The 23,558-nt window shown below is 57.3% G+C and overlaps 1 protein-coding gene across 1 annotated transcript in view; it reads right to left on the bottom strand.

The window, feature by feature from the left end:
* Nucleotides 1-20,869: 20,869 nt before the first annotated feature.
* Nucleotides 20,870-23,558, bottom strand: part of LOC144931326 (von Willebrand factor A domain-containing protein 8-like) — a 28,871-nt gene continuing 26,182 nt past the window's right edge. The window contains exon 19 of the mRNA XM_078855131.1: nucleotides 20,870-22,479. Within this exon, the coding sequence (XP_078711257.1) occupies nucleotides 22,371-22,479 (109 nt within the window). The 3' untranslated portion in view covers nucleotides 20,870-22,370. The remainder of the gene's footprint in view (nucleotides 22,480-23,558) is intronic.

Below are 23,558 nucleotides of genomic sequence, written 5' to 3' on the forward strand. Positions count from 1 at the left end.
GTTGGCATGTCTGGTCCCTTTGCGATGCACTACTTGGTACCTGTACTCCTGCAGGCGCTCTATCCATCTAGCCAGCTGGCCCGAAGGCTGGTCGATGCGGAGCGAATACTGCAAGGCCGCGTGGTCAGTGCGGACCGTAAATTTGTGACCATACAGGTAGGGTCGGAATTGCTGCACGAAGTGAACGACTGCCAGGAGTTCCCTACGTGTGACGCAGTAGCGCTGCTCCGCTGATGAAAGCACGTGACTACCGTAGGCGATAACCACCTCCCGACCCTGCTGGACTTGCGACAAAACACTGCCGATGCCCACATCGCTGGCGTCCGTGTCCAGGATAAAGGGGAGGCCAAAATCCGGAAAGGCCAATGGTGGTGCATCTGTCAGACGTGAGCGCAGCTGCTGGAATGCCTCTTCCTCCAGAGGGCCCCAATAAAACATCTGGTTCTTCGCCGTCAACACGTGCAAGGGCTTGGCAATGGTTGCGAAGTTGGGTACAAACCGGCGGTAGTAAAAAACGAAACCCACAAACCGGCGTACCTCTGGAACCGTTGTGGGAACAGCCCAGGCCCTCACGCAGGCCGTCTTTTCCGGGTCTGTAGCCACTCCAGACTCACTGACGACGTGGCCCAAGTAGCGTACCGACGACTGCATAAGGTGGCACTTCGACAGCTTGAGCTTCAAGTTCGCATTCCGGAACCGCAGGAATACCTGACGTAATCGGTCAATGTGTTCCTCGAATGATCGGCTCAAGACAATGACGTCATCCAGGTAGATGAGGCACGTTTCCCATTGGAGGCCTGCTAAGGCCAACTCCATTATGCGTTGGAACGTTGCCGGCGCAGTCTGGAGGGCCCATAGGCAGGCAGTTAAACTCGGAAAGGCCATGTGGTGTCCGGAACGCTGTTTTAGGCCGGGAGTCCGCGTCTAGTGGGACCTGCCAGAACCCGGACAATAAATCCAGCGTACTGAAAAATTTTGCTCCCGCCAGTGCATCCAATGAGTCGTCGATACGTGGTAGGGGATATGCGTCGGCCAGCGTGACGGCATTGAGGCGTCGGAAGTCCACACAGAATCTCAGTGACCCGTCTGACTTCTTGACTAGGACCACCGGTGCCCCCCAGGGACTCGAGGATGGAGAAATTATGTCGGCCCGCAGCATCTCCTGCACCGCTTGTTGAATGTGCCCTTTTTCCATTGGGCTCATTCTATATGTGTTTTGGCGCAGGGGTGCTGCATCTCCCGTGTTGATGTGGTACTGCGACAGATTTGTGCGCCCTAGGTCGAACGGTCCCCGGCTGAACACGTCCGAGAACTCATGCAATAACGAGTGCAGCTGGTGTTTCTGGTCGGGCGGCAATCCTGGCTCAGGCCCCGCCAGCTGGTCCATCCACGATTCGGCCCCTCTGTCCTCGGACTGGCTGATGCTGCCTACAAGCTCGGGCTCTGTCCCTGGGGCTCCTAGTGACAAGGGACTAACGTGGGCCAGAACTGTTCCTTCCTGCACCGTCGCTGTTCTATCGGAGGTGTTAAGCACCTGAATGAACAGATGCTGGTTCCTCTGTATAATAGTTTCGGCTCCCACCAGCGCATGGCGATCCATGGCAGCTGACGCCGGAGACACCAGGATGGGTGAGTCTGGTCGGGCTGTCACGAGGGGGGACCGATATCGCAGCGGAATTAGCATCTGGGCTGCCAGGGGGATGGCTGCGGCTCATACGTCGGGGGTCCGTTCCCAGCTGCCCCACAGGCAGCCTGTGGCGACGGTGCAGGTTCGGCGGTTGGTGTCGCTGGACCCAGTAGCGCCGCGGCAACGGCTCGGCTGTTCCCCCCCGCCGCGCCAGCCACCCGGCCCACGGGTGGCGCCCGGCCCATGACCTGCTCGTGTGCTTGGATGGTCCGGGCAGCCCACAGCGAGGTGCGTTCCTCCGGCGTCACCACGGGCATTACAACGCCAGCACGGCAAGCGTGGGCGATGAGGTGCTCGACCACGAGGTCCTCGAGCGCTTCTTCAGCCAGGCGAGGGAAAGCCCTCCTCGCCAACACGAGCAGCGCACCCCTGTAGGCTAAAGGGGATTCTCTAGCCCCTCGCTGGCGGTCCTGGAACTGTTTAAAGGCTCCTTCCGCCGGACAATAGATCTCCCCCAAAGCATCGTAGGCCGCCTGTAGCGTGGTCTTGCTGTGCGAGGGAAGGGAGGTGTAAGAGGAGAGTGCCTCTTCGCCCAGAACGGATGGCAGCGCTCGTAGTGCCTCTTCGTCTGTCCACTCGAGAGCGTGGAAGGCAGCCTCGAATCGGCGGACAAACCCCTCCCAATCTTATTCCTCGGCCACGAACTTGTCGACGGGCCCCAGCCGACGCGGCCGTCCTGCCACCTGCTCTCCGTGTTGGGTGTTTAGCCCTGGGGGTTTTGGCGGGAGCGGCGGTGGCTGGCGTGACGAGGTTGGTTGCGGCTCCTGCCCGGCCGGCTGGTCGGCCTCCGGGTCCCGTGGCCTCTCCTCCCGTAGTACGCGTGGGGGTGGGGGTCCCGGTGCTGGCGGGCCCCCCATAGGGAGCCTCTGCAGTAGCTCCTGGAGTGCCCTCTCCACGCGGGCCATGCGGTCCTCCATGGGGTCCTCCAGGCCCCCTGCTGCTGCTTCTGATAGCAGGCCCCCTTGTTGCCCGGGATGGGAAGGATCCCCGGCCCCTGCTTCCTATTCTCTTGGCTCTTTTCCGCGGGGATTCTTCTTTGTAGCCATTGTAGATCCCACCGCTGCCACCAGATGTAAAGGAGAGCCGACACAAGATTGCAGGGGTTTCGTCTTTTAATCCTTGTCTCCCATCCACACCTGTCCCCAGCTGTCCCAATCTCGTTCCCGCCAAAAGCCCCCTCTTCCCGCCCGTTCTCCCCTTATATCTCCTCGATCACCCCTCCCACTAACCCTCCTATTGGTGGGAATCCTTCCCTGAACACCCCTACAGAAGCATGTTTTATTTTGGGGGGGGGGGGCAGAGCTTTGTGACGTCATATTTGAGGGGGGGTCTGACTTTTTGTGACGCCGTGTGATGATGGGGGGGGGGGTCAAACATCGTCCAAAATCGCGTGACGTCATTTATGGACGGCCCCTAGATAAAAAAAATTCTAAACACTTCGCTAAATGCCACCGGACGGACAAATTGCAGTATTCCAGCTGATGCAGATGGTGGAGAGTGTCACTTCAGATGACTCGTGCCTTGTCAGAGTCTGCGCTACAGGGCGTGCTGGGGTGGGCCCTGCATCGCCAAGTGTCCCATTTGGGCCACCAAAATCCCACTTTTTCTCGCGGGCCGTATACCTGTTACGGTGCCCTGACACCACACAAGACGACTCTCCACTGCCCACCAATCCGAGAGGAACTTGAGCCGGGTTGGCTCTCCGAGTGATGGGTATCAGTGGTGACTTGTACTGGTAGGAACCTCCTGGTTACACCAGCCCACAGGGGATTATTGTGTCCGTCGTGCAATGAGGGGCTGGGTGGGGAGTGAGGGGTTGGGTGGGGAGGGTGGGGAGGAGCTGGGTGGGGAGGAGCTGGGTGGGGAGGGGAGGGTGGGGAGGAGCTGGGTGGGGAGGGGAGGGTGGGGAGGAGCTGGGTGGGGAGGGGAGGGTGAGGAGGGGCTGGGTGGGGAGGGTGGGGCTCGGTGGAGGTGGGAGGGGTGGGGCTGGGTGGGGAGGGGCTGGTCACCCTGTGGTGCCATTATAAAACTCAACGTTTAACCTACTCACGCCGGCTTGTGCCCGCCCTCACAGTCGGGCATATTTGCGGAATACACCACGCCGCCGTTGACTCTGGCCATTGACCGAGCAACCCAACGTTCCTACCAGCTCCCTCCACAGGAATGTGTTTAAGTGTGTGGTGGGGACCAGGAATGCACGTATGTTGAACTTCTTTCGCACCATACCGAGCTAACCGTGCTAATCTGAGGTGCGGGGGAAGGACAACAAACTCAACACAAAAAGCAATTCCAAAAAAACGAGTTTTCAGTCGAGACTAAAACGTGCAACAGCTCCCAGTTGCTTCCTTAGCAAGTGCCTGGTGAGTGCTCAGTGGCACACACATTATCGAGTGGCGAATGAGTGGAGATTTGCCTCCCCTGTCCACTCGGCAGTATAAACGGGTCGGTCGGCAAGTGGCGTGTGGTGGGGTAAAAATGTGGTTACGCTCACCTCTTCCGACACGCTTGGTCCGCGTGAAAAAATTAAGACCAAATGCGTGTCGTTTAGAGTTCTCTCGGTCAGCATTGGCGTGAGCAAGCGATTGCAGGGGTGCGCCTTTACCACTGAACTAAGGCAACTCGGGCGAATGTACCACGCAATGCAGCTTGGGGTTAGCATCTTATCCCAATGCAGACAGCCACAGAAGCGGTGGCTGATGGAGGTGTCCACATTAACGCAATTGTAGAGGAGTAGAGGAGAGTGGTGGCGTCGTGTGCGCTGTCCGGTGCGATGACATCACGGGACGTGGGGTCGCACGCGCTGGGCAGTGCACGTGACGTCACGCCTCCTAGGGTATTTAAGGGATACCCCGTGACGTAAGCGGGGTCACTGTAGGAACAGGGATAGTAAACAGGGTGAAGAGGGAACCAGGGATAGTGAGAGGGATCGAATAGGGAGTCTGGGGAGAAGCCGGTGGTAGCCGTAGAGGTGCTTCTCTCTCCGGTCGGTGGAGTCGGTAGACTCCACGATCCGACACGAGAGAGAGAGACCGGAGCTAGCCGGCTGGGACCTGGACTCAGAGTAGGACCCCTAGCCCCTGGGAGTTGTGTACCCTGTGTAGTATTGATAAGTGTTAATAAACCCTGGCGGAAGCCCCTAACTCACCTCCGTCTCCGAGTACGTCCGTCGGAACTACTCAACAACTGGTGTCAGTAGTTTACACCATCGCCACAATGTCTAAAGCGGGCGCACGGCGTAAGGACCCACCGGCACATCACTTGGAGGGTGCCGAAGGCAGAGAGGAGGCTCCAGCAGCGACCCCGGAGCCCGGGACCCCGGTGACGGTCCCCTTGGAGACGAGCGGGCCGGAGCGGGAGGAGTCGGCTGCGGGGAGTGCCAGCTCACCGCCGCCGCCAGAGACGGAGAGCGTCCCCGCAGCTCTGCTGCAGCAGGTCCTGCAGGCGGTGGGGCAGCTGACCGTCAGGTTGGCCGAGGTGGAGGCGCGGACGCAGCCAACCGGCCCGCACTCGGGACGGGAGCAACCGTCAACCGCCATCATTTAAACCGCCGCCGTTTTCCCAGCGACCGCTCCACCAGAAATGGCCGCCATGTTGGCTGCGACGCAATCCGCGGCGGCCATGTTGGCTCGGGAACCGTATGCGGCCGCTGCTACGGCTGCGACGCGGCGGCCGGCGGACATTGTTGCTGCGACACCGCAAATCGGCGCCATGGCTGCCATGACGACCGCGACGCCGCGTCTCTCCACCGACGCGGCCGGGGTTTCTCGGCACGCCGCTCCTGCGGGACCAGCCGCCAGCGACGACGCGGCTCCACATCAAGCTGCGCCCGCCGGGGGGGCCCCGGGTAAGTACGCGCGTGCCGTCCTCGCCGGGCCGCCGGGGTGGGCAGCGGCGGCTGCTGCTGCCCCGTACATCGCCGTGCCGCCGGAATGGGCCGCGGGTGCTGCCGCGGCTCCACCTGTCGCCGCACTCACGGGGCCGGCCACCGGCGATGCCGCTCCTCTGCACCTCGCCGTGCCTGCGTCCCTTGTCATGGATGCCGCCGCGGCTCCGTGTTATTCCGCCGCGTCTTCGGCGTGGCCCGGGGAGGCCGCAATGCCGCCGCCCCTCGCCGCGTCGCGGGAGGTTGCCGCGGCTACGGCCGCTGTACCGCACCTCGCTGCGCCGGCGGGATTGGGCCGCGGGGGCCGCTGCAGGCCCGAATTATACCGCCGCATCTTCGGCGTGGCCCGTTGAGGCTGCAATGCCGTGGTGCCTCGCCGCGTCGCGGGAGGTTGCCGCGGCTACGGCCGCTGTCCCGCACCTCGCTGCGCAGGCGGGGTGGGCCGCGGGGGCCGCTGCAGGCCCGAATTATACCGCCGCGTCTTCGGCGTGGCCCGTTGAGGCTGCAACGCCGTGGTCCCTCGCCGCGTCGCGGGAGGACGCTGTGGCTTCGTACGCCGCCGCTGACAGGTGGGTCGCGAAAGCGCAGGTGCCTTCACACCTCACTGCGTCTACGGCGTGGCCCATGGGGGCCGCAACTCAGCCGCACTTCGCTGCACCTACGGCGTGGCCCATGGGGGCCGCAATTTAGCCGCACTTCGCTGCTTCTACGGCGTGGCCCATGGGGGCCGCAACTCTGCCACACTTTGCTGCGCCTACGGCGTGGCCCATGGGGGCCGCAGCACCACCGCACCTTTCCGCGTCTTCGGCGTGGCCCGCGGGAGCCGCAACGCGGCCGCTACTCGCTCCGTCTCCGGCGTAGCCGGGGGGTGCCGCAACACACCCGCCTCTTGCCACGTCTCCGGCGTGGCCTACGGGTGCCGCAACGCTGCCACCGCCGCACCACGTCGCGTCTGCCAGGTGGCCCGCAGGTGCCGCTTGGCTTCCACACCTCGCGGCGCCGCGCGGCTAATGGCAGCGCCGGTTACCCGACGTCGTGCTGTTTGTCGCGCAAGGGGGCGACTGGTCGGCCTTCCAGGACCGGTTCGACGTGGCATACATGTCGGTTGGCTGGTCCATGGAGGAGGCCTTGCCGGCGCTTCCGACCTGCTTGGACAAAAGGGCTCTGCAGCCCTTCAAGTCCATCCATCCGGCCAATCTGGCTACGCTCCCGGCAGCCTATATCCAAATGGCCAACGTTTTTGAGCCGCCGTCCTGCGCGCAGCTAAAGTTCTCATTGCGGCGGCGGGAGGAGGCGGAACTGCCGCTGGCCTTCCGCTGCTCGCTCCTGGCCCTGGTGCAGGCTGCATACCCTGACCTGTACGGCAGGGCACTTGATTCTATGGCCTTGGTGAAGCTGCTTGACCTGGCAAGGGAGCTAGGAATTGCTCTGTCGATCAACAATGATCGGCAGATCACATCCTTGGCGGTCGCCGAAAACATTCAGGCGCACCTCTCCCTCTGCAAACGGCCTCAGATGGCAGCGTGTGCGGGGGTCCCGGCGCCGGACGGGGGGGCCACCTCTCAGGGGGTGGACACCCTCGCGGCCTTGGCGATGCCCGAACGTCGAGGAAGGGGGGCGGGTGGTCGCCGTCCGGAGCAGCGGGGGCTGCCGGGACCTTCCCGTCCGCAGGAGGCGGACATGGTGGCCTGCTTCCGCTGTGGTCAGCGGAGCGGGGCTGCCGGAATGCCCCGGGGGCCTTTGGAAAAGGGACTCCACCTTCTCCCAGACCCTCGTTGGCATCGGGTCCGGAGCCCCAGGCGAGTCGCGACGCATCATCTGCGCGGCCGCTCTCTTCACCTCATGCATCTAGCGGGGCTAGGGCCCATCGTCATGGGGTTGTCCTCGAAGGGTCGGGTGCTCCATCGTCATCACCCCCTCAATGGCCCAGACAGACCTGCCACTGGGATGCGCTTGCGCATAGGATGGTGGCGGCAGCTGCCGGCTCCTCAGCGGTGGCAGGATATGTGCAAGGGGTGCACGATCGCCTCCTGGTGGATACGGGGGCATCGGCCACCATTATTTCTGAGGCCATTTTTGGGCTGCTACCCCGCAGCGTGGGTCCGTTAAGGCCGGTTCGCGGGGCTTGTGTCGCCGCGAACGGCGGCAGTTTGGGCATCTTGGGCCACGTTGTAGCGTCGGTTCGGGTTGACGAGATTGAGTTGGCCGGGCCTATTTTGGTCTCCAGGACCTTGGCAGTGTCATGCCTCTTGGGGACCGACTTTTTGTCTAGGATGCCCATCCGAATTCTCGTTGACCAGGGCTGTGTGGAAATGCCGTCAGGGAGGCGGCTGCAATTCCTACAATCGCCTACCGTCCTGTCTCCCTTGGTCGCCGGTGTACGGGCCTTGAATAAAGCGCCGGTGACCGTACCACCGGCGTCACAAATCCTGATACCCCTTAGGTTGCGCAAACCGCTCGAAATGGGCTCCACGGAGACGGGTATCCTCCTGTCCCCGTCAAGCTACTTTTCAAGGACGAAGGGGTTGGTGGGCGCCTTGACAGCCGTGTCGGGGGGCAGGGACCTTTTTTTGCAGGTCCTCAATTCGGGACCCTTGCCGGTCGTAGTCCCGGCCGGCGCCGTCCTGGCACACGCGACCCTGGCCCCTCCACCCGAGAGCGCTGCCCCGGATGGAGGGGTCGTGGCGGGCGTGATGCGCACGGGGGACCCCGACGCATCATGGATCGCCATGTTGTGCGACGAGAATGCCTCGTTGTCCTCCGGGGAACGTCGGCAACTCCGCGACCTCATCGAGCGGTTCACCGATGTGTTCAGCCAAAGTAAGTTTGATCTGGGTCGCACTACTCTTTTGGACCACCACATAGACACGGGCGACGCGGCCCCTATTCGACTTAATTCCCACCGCTTTAGCCCAGCGGAAAAAGATCATGTCCGCTCGGCTGTCAACGAAATGTTGGCGGCGGACATCATCTCCCCATCTACTAGCCCTTGGGGTGCCCCCATTGTGCTAGTCAAGAAACGGGACGGGAGTCTCCGGTTCTGCGTCGATTTCCGTAGATTGAACAAGATCTCGGTGGCTGATGTATATCCATTGCCTCACATGGATGATTCCCTGGACGCCCTCTCGGGCGCTCGGTTCTTTTCGTCTTTAGATTTGCTCTCCGGCTTCTGGCAATTGCCACTGGATGAGGCCTCTAGACCCAAGACAGCGTTCCGCACGCCCCAGGGGTTGTTCAAGTTCAATCGGCTTCCTATGGGTCTCCATTCGGCCCCGGCCACCTTCCAGCGTCTCATGGAGATGGTCTTGGCGGGGCTGCAGTGGGAGTCTTGTCTAATCTACTTGGATGACGTTATTGTTTTTGGCCGTACGTTTGGCGAGCACTTGCAACGCCTTGAGGCGGTGTTCGTCAAAGTGCGTGCTGCTGGCTTGAAATTCAAACCCCAGAAATGCCACTTGCTACAACCATCGGTGAAGTATTTGGGACACATTGTTAGCACGTCAGGTGTCGCCACGGACCCGGATGAAACGGCTTGTGTCCGGACGTGGCCGACTCCCACATCTGTCGCGGAGGTGCGTAGCTTCGTTGGCTTCGCATCGTACTATCGCCGGTTTGTCCGCGATTTTGCGACAATTGCAAAGCCACTGCATGCCCTTTCCGCCAAAGGCCAAAGGTTTCACTGGGGCGCGGAGGAGGAGGCGGCTTTTGCGGCGCTTCGCACGGCCTTGGCGGATGCGCCGCCCTTGGGGTACCCGGATTTTTCGAAACCCTTCCTGCTCGATACCGATGCCAGCGACACGGGAATTGGGGCTGTCCTGGCCCAGGTGGTCGACGGGGTTGAGAGGGTGGTAGCCTATGGCAGTCGTGTTCTGTCCCCGACGGAACAGCGATATTGTGTGACCCGGAGGGAGCTTTTGGCCATAGTTTATTTTGTTCAGTTGTATAGACCATATTTGTACGGTAGGCTGTTTACGGTCCGGACCGACCACGCGGCCCTGCAATATTCGCTGAAGATTAGTCAGCCCTCGGGTCAGCTGTCTCACTGGCTCGAAGTGCTCCAGGATTACCCCTTTGATGTAATCCACAGGAAGGGGACACAGCATGGAAATGCGGACGGTTTATCCCGATTGCCGGCAGGCGGGTGTGCTTGCGCCCTGGGCTCTAGCCGTTGCAAGGCCCCAGGGGACGCCGCGGCCCACTTGGTCGCGTCGGCCGAGGCGGCCACCCCTCCAGGTGCGGCGGCGCCCGCGGATTTCGGCCTTTGACTTCCCCGGGAGGTATGGTCCAGCTTGCAGATGGAGGATTCCTCTCTGCTGAAGCTACGGCGCCGTGTCGGACATAAGGCCCGGAGCTCAGCTTCGTCGGCTGCCCCGGCGATCGCCGTGCATGACGGACTCCTCATGCGTTGGGATGCCCAATTGGAACGCTATTGTGTGGTTGTGCCCACTAGCCTGCGTGGTAAATTAACCCGAGCCATTCACGAGAAGCTTATGCACCTTGGCTACCACAAGACCTTATTGACCCTTAAGCGGGACTATTACTGGCCGGGTGTTGAGGGTGACGTGGCACTGATTTTGAAGGGTTGCCACGACTGCGCGCGGAGGAAGGCCCCAGTTGTCCGGGACCGGGCCCCGCTGCAGTCCATCCGGGTTTCTCGCGTTAATGAGCTCGTGGCGCTCGACATTTTGGGGCCATTCCCTGCATCCCAACGGGGCCACAAATACCTCTTGGTGGGCGTTGAGTACCTCACACGTTGGCCCATGGCATGGCCTTTGGTCGATCAGTCGGCCTCTTCTATCACCGAGGCCTTCGTCCAGGGGTACGTGTTTGACAAGGGTGCGCCGGAACAATTGTTGACTGACCAGGGGCGGAATTTCTCGTCTAGGTTGCTCAAGGAGGTGTGTGACCTCCTTGGCACCAAGAAAATCCGCACCTCGCCCTACCACCCCCAGTCAGACGGGATGGTAGAGCGCTTGAACCGCACCCTTACGTCCATGCTGTGCCACCAGGTGAACACGTCCCAGTCAGACTGGGACCTGTTCGTCCCGGGGGTCTTGGCGGCGTATCGGTTGGCCCCTCATGCCTACGGGATTTTCGCCTTTTTATTTGATGTACGGTAGGGAACCGGAGCCCCCGGTGCACGTCCAGATGGACGTTGGCTCCTCCAAGAAGGGGTCGGCGGTGCCGGCCCCTTTGAAGGTCGCGCTTGACCGGCTGCGCGAGGCGCGACAGGCCGCTGCCGAGAATTCCGCAAGCCGGCAGGCGGCTAATGAGCGGCTGCCCAAACACCAGGCAGCTGGCCTCCAGTGGGTAGCGGGTTAAAAAGCGTGGCTGCATTGTCCCCAGGTCCCCGTTGGCACATCGGCCAAATTGCATCGCCCTTGGCAGGGCCCCGTAGAGGTTGTGGAGGTCCGCCGGCCGCAATGCGTCCGGATTCGGTTCGGTCGCCGGCAGTGGATAGTGCACCCGTCCCGGCTCAAACGTTATGTTCCATCTACCCTGGGGGATCCACCCCCAATTCCGGAGCGGCCGGCTGATGATGTATCCGGCGTGCCTGACCAGCCGGGTCTCGTTGACGGAGGTGACGTCTGACCTGTGTGTGTGCCCCCAGGCCCCTCCCAAGTGAGGCCGTTAGAGACCCCCCGGTCACCGGAGGCCACGGCGGTGGGCCTGTTGCCCGCTGACGGGCCACCTGCATGGGTGGCGGACACCGCACGGGGGAGCGGGCCAGCAGCGCATACCCGCTCGAGGGGGATGCGGCTCCGGTGACGGCCCTGATGGCCGTTCAGCGGGCCCTGCCCCTGGCGCCCATTCGGCGCTATCCGGCGTATGAGGCCTTCAGGCTCTATTTGTTTTGTTTTTTTGTTGTTGTGGTTGTTGTTGCTGTTCTGCTTGAGGGGCCGTGCTGCCCTAAGGTTGAGTTTTCTAGCAGCCGGTTTTACCTTCAGGCACACGAACTCGTGATTATTCGGTCTTCGGTCCGGTGTGGGGCCCCGCTTGCGGGGTGATTGCAGCCGGGTCGGCTGTTTTTTTTCACAGGGGGGGGTGATGTAGAGGAGTAGAGGAGAGTGGTGGCATCGTGTGCGCTGTCCGGTGCGATGACATCACGGGACGTGGGGTCGCACGCGCTGGGCAGTGCACGTGACGTCACGCCTCCTAGGGTATTTAAGGGATACCCCGTGACGTAAGCGGGGTCACTGTAGGAACGGGGATAGTAAACAAGGTGAAGAGGAAACCAGGGATAGTGAGAGGGATCGAATAGGGAGTCTGGGGAGAAGCCGGTGGTAGCCGTAGAGGTGCTTCTCTCTCCGGTCGGTGGAGTCGGCAGACTCCACGATCCGACACGAGAGAGAGAGACCGGAGCTAGCCGGCTGGGACCCGGACTCAGAGTAGGACCCCTAGCCCCTGGGAGTTGTGTACCCTGTGTAGTATTGATAAGTGTTAATAAACCCTGGCGGAAGCCCCTAACTCACCTCCGTCTCCGAGTACGTCTGTCGGAACTACTCAACACAATGAACGCTTTCATGCAGTCAGATACTCTTCATACTTCCACAATCCACATCCAATGAACCTCGGCTTTCACCCTTTTTCATGGCGATTCAGATTGTAAAGCAGGTATTTGTTATAATTACTTTTTGGTTATATTGTTAATAACGTATACACGTAATTATATATAAATGAACGCTACTTAAATAGTATGAATCCACAATTTCAGCCGTTATTAATCGACCAATTGATGAAGGGCTCCACACGCCATGTCGGTCTCGGGGGTATTTGACCATACTTCACCACGCTGGTCAGTGTATGTTGAAGGGAGGGTACAGGACCCGTTCTGATATCACTCGTCACTGATGTTAGCCAAAGGGATCAAACTCGGGTCGATGGATTCATAGCGCATCGTTTCACCACCGTATACAATGTACTGTAAATGCAAGTTAAACGTACAGTCTTTTGTTATTGTTTCACTACTTGTAAGCATGCCGGATCTCTCCCGTAACTGAGAAGGCTCTCGTGGAGCCTTAAGAAATCTTACTGCTTTGTACAAGTTCATACGTGTGTAGGACTCGTACAAGGGTTGTCTTTCTCTCCTCTTTATTTTCCTCTTAGAGTCCACCTTCGCCGCGCCACCGCTCCGCGTCTCGGTGCGGCCTCGCTCCGCTCCGCGTCTCTCTGCTGCGCCACCGCTCCGCGTCTCTCCATGCCCTCTACCTCACTATCGCTACGCTTGTCGTCTCTACGGTTTCTCCTACTCTGCATCCTTCCGATGCATGGCTACCCTGGTTGCTCACTGCGTTTTCGCTACCACTGTCTCTCCGTGCTTTACTCTACTAACACTGTCTCTACGCTTTACTCTACTATAACTTGCTCTGCGACTCTCCGGGCACCGTTACTGCAGCTCCATCCACAACGCCGACTCGTACAGGACTCCCTTCTCTCCGTTGCGCTCTGGCTTATATCCCCACACCAATTAATCTCCCTAATTATCTCTACCCCCCGCTTATCGCTCGCCCCCTGGCCCCCCGTGTCACGTGGCCTTGTTTTCGCCGCCGGAGCGATGCCAGCTAATGCCCAATTACCTTTCCAGCCAATCACTGGCCTGTGTCTTCCCGGCTACCCTGACACCTGTTTCAACCCTTAACGACCCACTTCGCCTAAAGTCACAACAACAACCATTACCTCACATCACCCCACTGTACTGTGCTTGCTTGCATAGCAACAGAGGCGGGGGATGCGTGGCGCGCTATACTCAAGCCCTACACGTGTGAAGTACCGATAATTACGCTGGACACCCAGGTTGAGGCACACGTATCTTTATTACAAGTTGTCGGTACAGGACAGCACTAGAGGGGGTAGCGGCCCCCTCACCCGGATAACTGGGGATACACTCTAGCTAATCCTGACCTACTCCCAAGTCCTCCACTAACGGGCTAGGGGAGGCTAACTGGCCCGACACTGGTGAGTCGGGCTACGGTCTCCGGAGTCCCAGGGTACTGACCCTGGTTCACGGAACCACGCCTCTGGCTCGATCCTCCGCAGCCCTTACAAGGGCGGCGTCGAGGGGAGTCCAGGGCTTCTAACTAGAAGATCTTCCTTCTTCCTCCTTCGTTCCCAGACTGAGCCCCGAGCTCTCTCTGTCCTCCCCCTTTATACCCCTCGTCAGGATCACAACCCCCCAGGCTGCCTGATGCGGACGTCGCTGCGGGCACCCCCCCCCCGTGTACTCCCGGAGCTCCGCCCACTGTGTTTATTCCCCGTAGGATCCTATGCACCTACAGCCCTCCCGTAACAACCCTACATCACTCCCCCCATTACAGCTCGCAGCCGTCCCGGCTGCAACAATTCCAATAAAGGAACATTTACCCCTCAACCACCCCGTGTGTGCCTAATTTTTTTCAACAAATGCAAATTGAACAACAACCACACCCCCGAAGGGAATGTCCGACGCACCCCCCCCCCCCCCCCCCCCGTATAAATACGAAATCCGTAAAAGCGCGTATATACAACTAGCCAGGAACTCCCCCAGCACACACACACACCCACGACACACAACGCACCCACAACACACACACCCCGCCCACACACACAATGTGCCAGGAGCGCACCACCGACGCAGCATACAGTAACCATGAGACGTGAAATAAAAAAAATAAAAATTCTTCCTTTCGTATTTTATAAGAGTCTGCGCATTTTAGCGCGCGTCCTTGCCGCAGGCCCGTCACACGGGGCAACCCCGGACGGCGGACCATCCGGTGGCGGCTGTCCCTTTCGAGATGAGGTCGCGATTGAAGTGGCGCGACCGTCGGCATCACCCGTGTGGGTTGTAGGGCACGAGCCCGTCATTCCCGGTGCACCTGTGGGTGGGACAGCCGGCAACACATCAGGCGAGAGCAGCGACGGACCCTCCGAGTCGGTCGACCCCCCACATGCTTGGCCCCGCACGTGTGGAGTGGGCCCTCGCACCGCAACGAACGGTTTTAGCCTAGAGGGGTGTACAAACCACCGGCGCCTCCCCCATTTGATTCGAACGCACTGAGGCCTCAAAACGTCGACAACCTCGACGGGGCCCCGCCACGGGCGTACGAGTTTAGAGGAGGTCGCGAGTGGTACCTGGGGGACAGTGCAGCCATGCCCTGTCCCCCGGCTTCCACTGCAGCACGTGCGCGCGAGCCAGCCTGAGGCGCTCGTTCGCCTTTTGACGCCTGTCAGAATTTTGCCTCGCAGCATCCCGCGCCTCAGTCAGTTTGTCAAGGTTAAATTTAACGTGTTCGTCCAATTTAGTTTTGCCCAGCGGCGCGGGGATCTGCAGCTGTGCCGGAACAGGTGGGTCGGGTTCGCGGCCATACATAAGAAAGAAGGGTGAAAACCCCGTCGCAGCATGGGGAGCCAATCTGTATGCCGCTAGAACCCCTTGAATTTGTAAGTCCCAATCAGTCTGCGAGTCCGAAACTTGCTGCGACAACATAGACGAGATGGTGCGATGCAGACGCTCGACCATCCCGTCCGTTTGCGGGTGATAAGGAGAGGTTCGAATTTTTTTCGTTCCCAGGAGATCACAGACTTGTTTTAGGAGTTTCCCGGAAAAATTTCTACCCTGGTCGGTCAGCAACCGCTCCGGAGCACCTTTGTCCATGACATAACCCTGGACAAAGGCGTCAACGATGGCTGCTGCCGACTGATTTGGCAGGGGCCAGGCCATAGGCCAGCGCGTAAAATATTCGACCCCCGTAAGCAAATATCTATTTCCCCTGGGGGTGGCGGGGAATGGCCCCAGAATGTCCAGTGCGACCAGTTCATTTACTCTGGAGACCTGGATGGACTGCAAGGGCGGGTTCGACTCCCGTGCCGGTGGTTTGCGCTGCGCACACCGAGGGCATGCTGCCAACAGATCAGCGACATCCCTTGTCATGCCCGGCCAAAAAAAATTCAGCTGGAGCAAGGCGAGAGTTTTCTGGGTACCCAGGTGGAGGAGGCGCTCATGAGCAGCCCACACCACCTTACCCCGTAATCCCAAAGGGACCACCAGCCGGTGACGGTGGGATTTGCTGTCCCAATGCATGAGCAACCCTGCGTGCATCCCCCAAGCGTCGGCCTCACCCGTCCCCCGCCCCCTCTCCCCGGCGCGACGACGCAGCACGAGGAGGGAGGTATCCTCCATTTGGAGGCGCCCCCATTCATTAACGGGCAACCCACACAGGGAATCTTTCCCGTGTTCCGCGATATCATTGGTGACCAATGTTTCGTCATTGGCGGCGGCCGCCAGGACCGGAACCAACATGTCCCCTGCTGGCTTGCAACGCCCAGACCCCAGGAGGCATGCGCATTCGGAGGCGGTTGGCATCCGTGACAGAGCGTCAGCGTTGGTGTGGCGAACGCCCTTACGGTAGGTGGTTTCGAAATCGAAATCCTGGAGGACCTCCAACCATCGGGACAATTGTCCCGATGGCTGTTGAACCTTCAGGGCGTACTGCAGTGCCGCATGATCTGTGCGGACGGTGAAATGCCGACCGTACAGATATGGGCGATACTGTTGGATGAAATAGACAATTGCCAACAGTTCCCTACGGGTGACACAATATCTTTGCTCCGCTGGAGACAACACCTGACTGCCGTACGCAACCACCCGTTCCACGCCGTCAACCACCTGGGAAAGCACGCCTCCAATACCCGTGTTGCTCGCGTCGGTGTCGAGCAAAAACGGCCTCGAAAAATCTGGGTAAATCAGGGGAGGAGCCTTTACCAGGGCGTCCCGAAGGGAGCAGAAAGCAGCTTCCTCCTCCTGACCCCAGTGGAACCGAACCCCTTTAGATGTTAACGCGTGTAGGGGTTTGGCAATCGTTGCAAAATTAGCGACGAAGCGTCGGTAATATGATGCGAAGCCAATAAAACTCCTGACCTCTCCCACCGAGGTGGGAGTCGGCCAGGAGCTGACACACTGCGTTTTGGCGGGATCGGTAGCAATACCCGAGCGCCCTACGATGTGCCCCAAATAACGCACCGACTCGCGTAACAAATGGCATTTCTGGGGCTTAAATTTCAAATTAGCAGCCCGCATCTTTAGGAAAACCGCCCGCAACCTCTGGAGATGTTCATCAAAAGTTTTACCAAAGACAATAACGTCATCCAAATAAATCAGGCACGACTCCCATTGCAATCCAGCCAAAACCAATTCCATCAATCGCTGGAAAGTTGCCGGCGCTGAGTGTAAGCCCATCGGCAACCGGTTGAATTGGAACAGGCCGTGCGGTGTACGGAAAGCAGTTTTAGGCTTAGAATCATCGTCCAGAGGAAGCTGCCAGAATCCCGAAAGTAAATCTAGTGTGGAGAAGAATCGCGCTCCCGCCAAGGCGTCCAGCGATTCGTCCATCCGTGGGAGCGGGTATGCGTCGGCAACCGAAATTTTATTAAGGCGCCGAAAATCCACGCAAAACCGCAACGAGCCGTCCTGCTTTTTAACCAGGACGATCGGCGCTCCCCAAGAGCTGGTGGAGGGAGAAATGATGTCGGCGGCTAACATGTCATCAACAGCCGATTTGACATGGTCCTTTTCGGCGGGACTTAACCGAAACGGATTTTGGCGAATTGGCGCGCTGTCACCCGTGTCAATATGGTGACGCAGCAGGTGAGTGCAACCCAAATCATATTTATTCCGACTGAAAACGTCGGAAAATTCCCTCAGTAGCGTTCTAAGCTGTTGGCGCTCTGAATTTGTCAGGTCCGTCGATCCCGCACAAAGCGCGTCGAGCCACCCTTCATCGCTGTCCGAATGTGGGAGCATCTGGGAAGCAGTGCCAACATGGTTCGCGACAGGTTCCTCGCAGGGCACCGGCGTCGCGTGAGCGAGCACCGTCCCTTGAGGAACCACCACCGGCTGCGACCCCACATTGAGGACCGCGATGAAAGGGTCCCCGTCCCCTCTTACGACGGTCTGGGCCGGAATCAAATGAGGTGCATTAACCCCGGCCCTAGACGGTCCCAGCAAAACACCCTGATCCCCTACGCCCTTAGCGAAGGGCTTACGAAGTTTCAGAGGCACTAGCATTTGAGCTCCCGGCGGCACACTAACTGTTCTGACGACGAATGCCGGTACCGTCGCGAACGCCGTCCGAGCCGCCGCAGGGGAAGGCAGGAACGCCATGCGTCGCCCCGACGGAAGCTCAATGCATCCTTGGTCGATCAAAATACGAATTGGCATTTTGCCTAAGAAATCCGTCCCCAGCAGGCACGGAACCCCCAGCGAGGAGGAAACGAAAATCGGCCCCGACAATTTGATGTCCCCAATACAAATTTGCGCTCGAATCTGTCCCATGATGCCCAGAGAGCCCCCGTTAGCGGCATAGAATGGGACGTTAACCGGCAGTAAAGGCCGGCTTTGTACAGGCAGAATATTGTAAATTAACTCCGAAATGATTGTCGCCGATGCCCCCGTATCGACCAGGATGCGTACCTCTACCCCGTCAATGTGTCCGACCACGGCCGACGACCCTGACGACGCGGCTACCACGCGATGGGCCAACACGGACCACTGTTTGGGCTCGATTTGAGTCCCCGCAGTGATCCGCGTTGGCCCGTCGCAACGCAACATCGGCCCCCCGTTCGTTGTGGTGCGAGAGTGTGCAACGGGTGGGTGCTTTGGCCAAACATGTGTGGTGCCGCGACTCGCCGGATCATGTTGCTGGAGCTTGGGAGGAGGAGGCCCGGCGTCCCGTCGAGGCGTCGTCCCGCGTTGTCGAGGCGAGCGGCACCCCGAGGCGACGTGGCCCCGAACGCCGCAGTTGAAACACCGCGGGAGCCCCGGTGGAGACGATGGACGGTCGAAACGGCTTGAGCCGTCCCGGCCCGACCGTGCTCCTTGCGCCTGTTGCCGTCGATGGTCGACGGCGTAGAGCTCCTCCGTCGGAAGGGTGGCTGCAGCCACCGCACGCCCGGCCGATGCCCTGCTGGCTTTCCGCCGCAGGGACAGAAGGTTGGCGTGAAGGAGGCGCCTGAAGAGAGGTCATCTCGGCGTCCTTCTGTGCGACGACAGCGATGTCCAGGTCGTCTGCCAGGAGGAGGATTTTCTCCGTGACCATCGCGTCCACGCCGTCGTCGTCCATACGGGGAAAAGCCGTCTTGGCCAGCGCCAGGAGGCTCGTCCTGTATGCCAGGGGCGACTCTTTTTCACCCCGCTTGCGGTCGTAGAACTGCTGTCTGCATTCTGCAGATGGTCCATAGACCCCAGCCAGCAGTTGTAGCGCCCTCGGCAGAGTAGAACGCTTCTCTCTTGGCGCCGATGTGAGGGCGGCGAGCGCGTCGGCGTCGAGGAGCGCCGGCAGCGCGCAGAGGGCTTCGTCGTCCGACCACCTTGCCATTTCTTGGTGGGCGATGAAGCGTCGTTGGAAGCCGCCCCAGTCGCCCTCCGCGCCAACAAATTCCTTCAGCGGAGGCAGCCGTTGTTGCAGCGCAGCGTTCGCCTTGGAAGTCTGCAGGCTGCTATCCTCAGGACTCGGCTGTGCGTCGGCGCGAATGGCAGATGGAATCGCCTGTCGCAGCCGTGATGACGCTCCCGCCGCTGGCGATGATGCGGCTGTCCCAGCGAGAGCGGTGTCGGACCCAAGGTTTAGCCCGGCCACGCCCTCTGCAGCTGCCGTGGCGATGGCGGGAAATTCAAAGTTGGAGTCTTCCGAAATGGCAGGAAGGCGCTCCGGTCGTCGACTCCCCTCGCCCCGTGGTGGACCACCAGCCCCCAGCCGCGTGATGTTTTTCAGCGTGGCGGCAGCGGCATACAGCAGCTCCGCCAGCCTCTCGTGAGCCAGCCGTAGCGCGTCTGGCTGCGGCTCCTCTTCATGCCGATGCCCCGGCAGGAACGCGTCAGGCCCCGGCTGTACCATGTCTTGGTGAGCCGTCTCGGGCTCAACGATTTCAGCAGTGTCCTCGTCCGGTACTCTGGCTCGAGCTGTCTGACGTGTTTCCATGTCCGTAATTCTTCTGACACCAGATGAAGTACCGGTAATTACGCTGGACACCTAGGTTGAGGCACACGTATCTTTATTACAAGTTGTCGGTACAGGACAGCACTAGAGGGGGTAGCGGCCCCCTCACCCGGATAACTGGGGATACACTCTAGCTAATCCTGACCTACTCCCAAGTCCTCCACTAACGGGCTAGGGGAGGCTAACTGGCCCGACACTGGTGAGTCGGGCTACGGTCTCCGGAGTCCCAGGGTACTGACCCTGGTTCACGGAACCACGCCTCTGGCTCGATCCTCTGCAGCCCTTACAAGGGCGGCGTCGAGGGGAGTCCAGGGCTTCTAACTAGAAGATCTTCCTTCTTCCTCCTTCGTTCCCAGACTGAGCCCCGAGCTCTCTCTGTCCTCCCCCTTTATACCCCTCGTCAGGATCACAACCCCCCAGGCTGCCTGATGCGGACGTCGCTGCGGGCACCCCCCCCCCCCCCCCCCGTGTACTCCCGGAGCTCCGCCCACTGTGTTTATTCCCCGTAGGATCCTATGCACCTACAGCCCTCCCGTAACAACCCTACACGTGTATAGCTGACATCAACAGGATGGCATTTATAAATTTATTTATTTCTAAATATAACACGTAAACACATGTCAACACATTAAAATCAATAATGCACTTATCCAACGATAAAATGTATGTTTATATATACACTTAACGGAGTATATTCTGTCACTAAAAGCTTTCCAAACTTGCATCGAGTTATTTATTGCATTTATCCCACAATATTCATTACATAAACACGTTGCAAGGAGTAAATCAGAATTGCAACTTCAAGATAAATCAACACTTCCACGATTTATATACTGACTTTAATGGCAGATAATTTAATGAAACATTACTTGATAATGATCCACTCTTCTACTTTTCGGCAGTCGTGCTCGGTAGGCTGTTTCTAAGCTAATCGGTATTTTGATGCACTCTTATTCATAGGCCAGACAATCGACAATTTTTCAGGCTTCTCACGAAAGTCTGAAAAATAATGGTTGGAGTCATTTGTTTCAACCTTCTGACTTCAAGGGGGCAGACAACTGTAACACATCCCTGCGGAGGGAGCTGGTAGGAAGGTTGGGTTGCTCGGTCAATGGCCAGGGTCAACGGTGGCGTGGTGTATTCCACAAATATGCCCGACTGTGAGGGCGGGCACAAGCTGGCGTGAGTAGGTTAAACGTTGAGTTTTATAAGGGCACCACGGGGTGACCAGCCCCTCCTCACCCAGCCCCACCTCCCTCCCACCCCCCCACCCAGCCCCACCCTCCCCACCCAGCCCCTCCCCACCCAGCTCCACCCTCCCCTCCCCACCCAGCCCCTCCCTGCACGACGGACGGACACAATAATCCCCTGTGGGCTGGTGTAACCAGGAGGTTCCTTCCAGTATTAACATTTACATACCACGTTTTTTAGTGCTTCTATATATCTCAATAATTTGCTTAAATATAAATTTACATTGATGAAAGCCAAGCAGTTGGTTAAAAATTAATGGAATTTTTGATGAAATTATTTCTGTTCATGAAATTGTTATATTTAATGTGCCCATCAGCCATTTTCTATAGAAGCCTGAATGCAGAATTCTCCATGCCACCGCATTCATGGTTCTTCGATGCCACAAGTATAAGCTGACAGTACTGTAAACACATGGTAACCCTCTCAGACAAGTTCCCTCTGACTCCCTATTCTGTCACCAGTCTTATCCATCTACAGTCATCCTTTCTGGCAAAGCGTCCTCACCCAAGTTAACATATTTAATATTTATTTGTTCTATGATCCATGTGTTCCTCTTCCTGCAACAATGCAATTCCAAGCATCATTGTTTTCATACGTGCAAAACGGTGATCGTGTTTTTATACAAAAAAGGATTTTCAACAGCAAAACATAACAGGATTCCCAGCATGCTTTTTATGTTAAGATCACATCTTGCGCATATTCTGCAGAGCCTTGCAACGGCCACCAGTTCTAGAGAGCCAAGATCGAGGCATTTTTAATCTAGGCAGGAGAATAAAGCAACTGGAAATAAGGTTTCTTATGAGGCCTTATGAGTACAGTATATTAATTACTACAGCCTGCCTGCTGCCGCTCTGTCATCACAGCACCCACTGAAGACCACGTGGTGCGAGGTCTTGCTCTCATCAAAAAAGGAAACAATTCTTAGTGAACCCTGATTTTAAAAAACATCAGTAAACCGATGAGACTTCAATTGTATCAGCACTTAGGAACTGCTGACATGTTTATCCCAGCAGTCGCCAAACCTCCACGTGCATTTGTTGAATACGTCATTGGAAACCTTTTTGGAAAAAATAAACTCTAAGAATTGGAACCCACTTTATTCTGTGACTAAGGAAATTCCTAATTTTTTATACAATATCACACCTTTTATCTTCTATATTCATGGCAAATTCCTCTAATTATCCATTGTTATGCATCACTTGGAAGCAGTCTTGAGGAACACATTATTCTTCTAATATCCATTGTCATTCTGCAGATGAGAGGAGTCACCCAAAAGTAGTGGCAAATTCTTCTTACGAGCTGCATGTATCTGCGGGTGTCGGTGCATTTGAGAGGAATTGTGGAAAATGTGAATAGGATCTGTAAATAGCGCCCCCCCCCACATACCACAGTTTAGTCCCACTGTATCATAGTGCTCCTAACCACTGTAGATATTTCCATTTTAAAGATGGTTATGTTCATTGCCCAAAACAGAATTTACATGTATTTTTTTTTTTACTCAAAATCAGTCAATCTAATTTTAGAAGCATGTTAATTTATGGTGGCTACACGAGATGTGTGTCAAGAATGATTGGTAACATCAAAGGGATGAGAGAAGAGTGGTCGTGAAGATCTGCTGCAGGATCTGAGGGATGAGTTTGGTGTCCATGGCAACAAAGGAACGGCCGGCTGGCAGCATGCGCTGTAGCCTGCCAACGAGAAGTGGGCAGCAGCACATGCATCACAGTATACAATGTGTTCTCGAGTTTAAAGGTGTACTTTATGCAGCAATTAAAAACAGATCTGAAGATACTGCATCACATACATGAATACAACAAAACATATTGAACGTGCAATCAGAACTAAAAATAAGTAACATTTAAAAAAACTTTTTTTTAAACACGCTTTTATGAAACGTACTAGTAATGGCAGAACTGCATGACTCCAGGAAGTGGCCCCGAAGCTTGCCATAACGTAAGGGACCGTGGCCAATTACAGCCAACGTCAGTTGACCGTGGACAATTAGACCCAAGCCAAAACATTACATGTAAAAAGTAATGTTTAAAAATATATATTTTTATGATAGAATTTAGTATTGTCATCAGTATGACATAAGTATACCAAGTTTGCAGTCGATACCACATTGGGAAGTGTGTTAGAATTGAGTTACAAGATTTGAGGATACAACGACGACAACAGCAATGACAACAACGACAACAACAGACAGAGTGAGTTAAAAGAAAGTGTGTAAAATAACGATAAACATGGTGCTCTTAAAGGTGGTATCTGAATCTTGCAAGAGGTTTTTAAACGACGGTGGATAAAGGGAACCAGGGAGCAGAGGGTAGGGCAAAAGGAAACCTTAGACCTGCAGCAAGCATAGTTTTCGGGACAGTGTATTTATGAATACAAGCTCTGTCAAATATGACCAATAAAATCACCACATATGTATCTATATACGGTACACAGAAAATACAACTATCCGTTTACGTGTCAGTCCGTCTGTGTGTCAAAACGAGCACTGTTATTGGCTAAACAATACCGTGACTCAGCCAATCATGCGCATCTACACATTTGCTACTGAGGAGACAAAGGTGCTGGCCAGAGTCCCCCTTTGTTGCCTGCATTTGCCCCAACAGCCTTGAAACCCTCGACAGCAGGACTTTTTGTATCCATGTGTATGCACGTTGATGTGTCTGTATTTGATGTGTCAGTGAATACGCCTGTGTTTGTGTTGGGCAGAGATGACCTCCCAAGTGGACTGAGGCATAAGGTTGACGCAAGCTTG

This window comes from Lampetra fluviatilis, chromosome 1, assembly GCF_964198595.1.
Source record: "Lampetra fluviatilis chromosome 1, kcLamFluv1.1, whole genome shotgun sequence".
Classification (NCBI taxonomy): Eukaryota; Metazoa; Chordata; class Hyperoartia; order Petromyzontiformes; family Petromyzontidae; genus Lampetra; species Lampetra fluviatilis.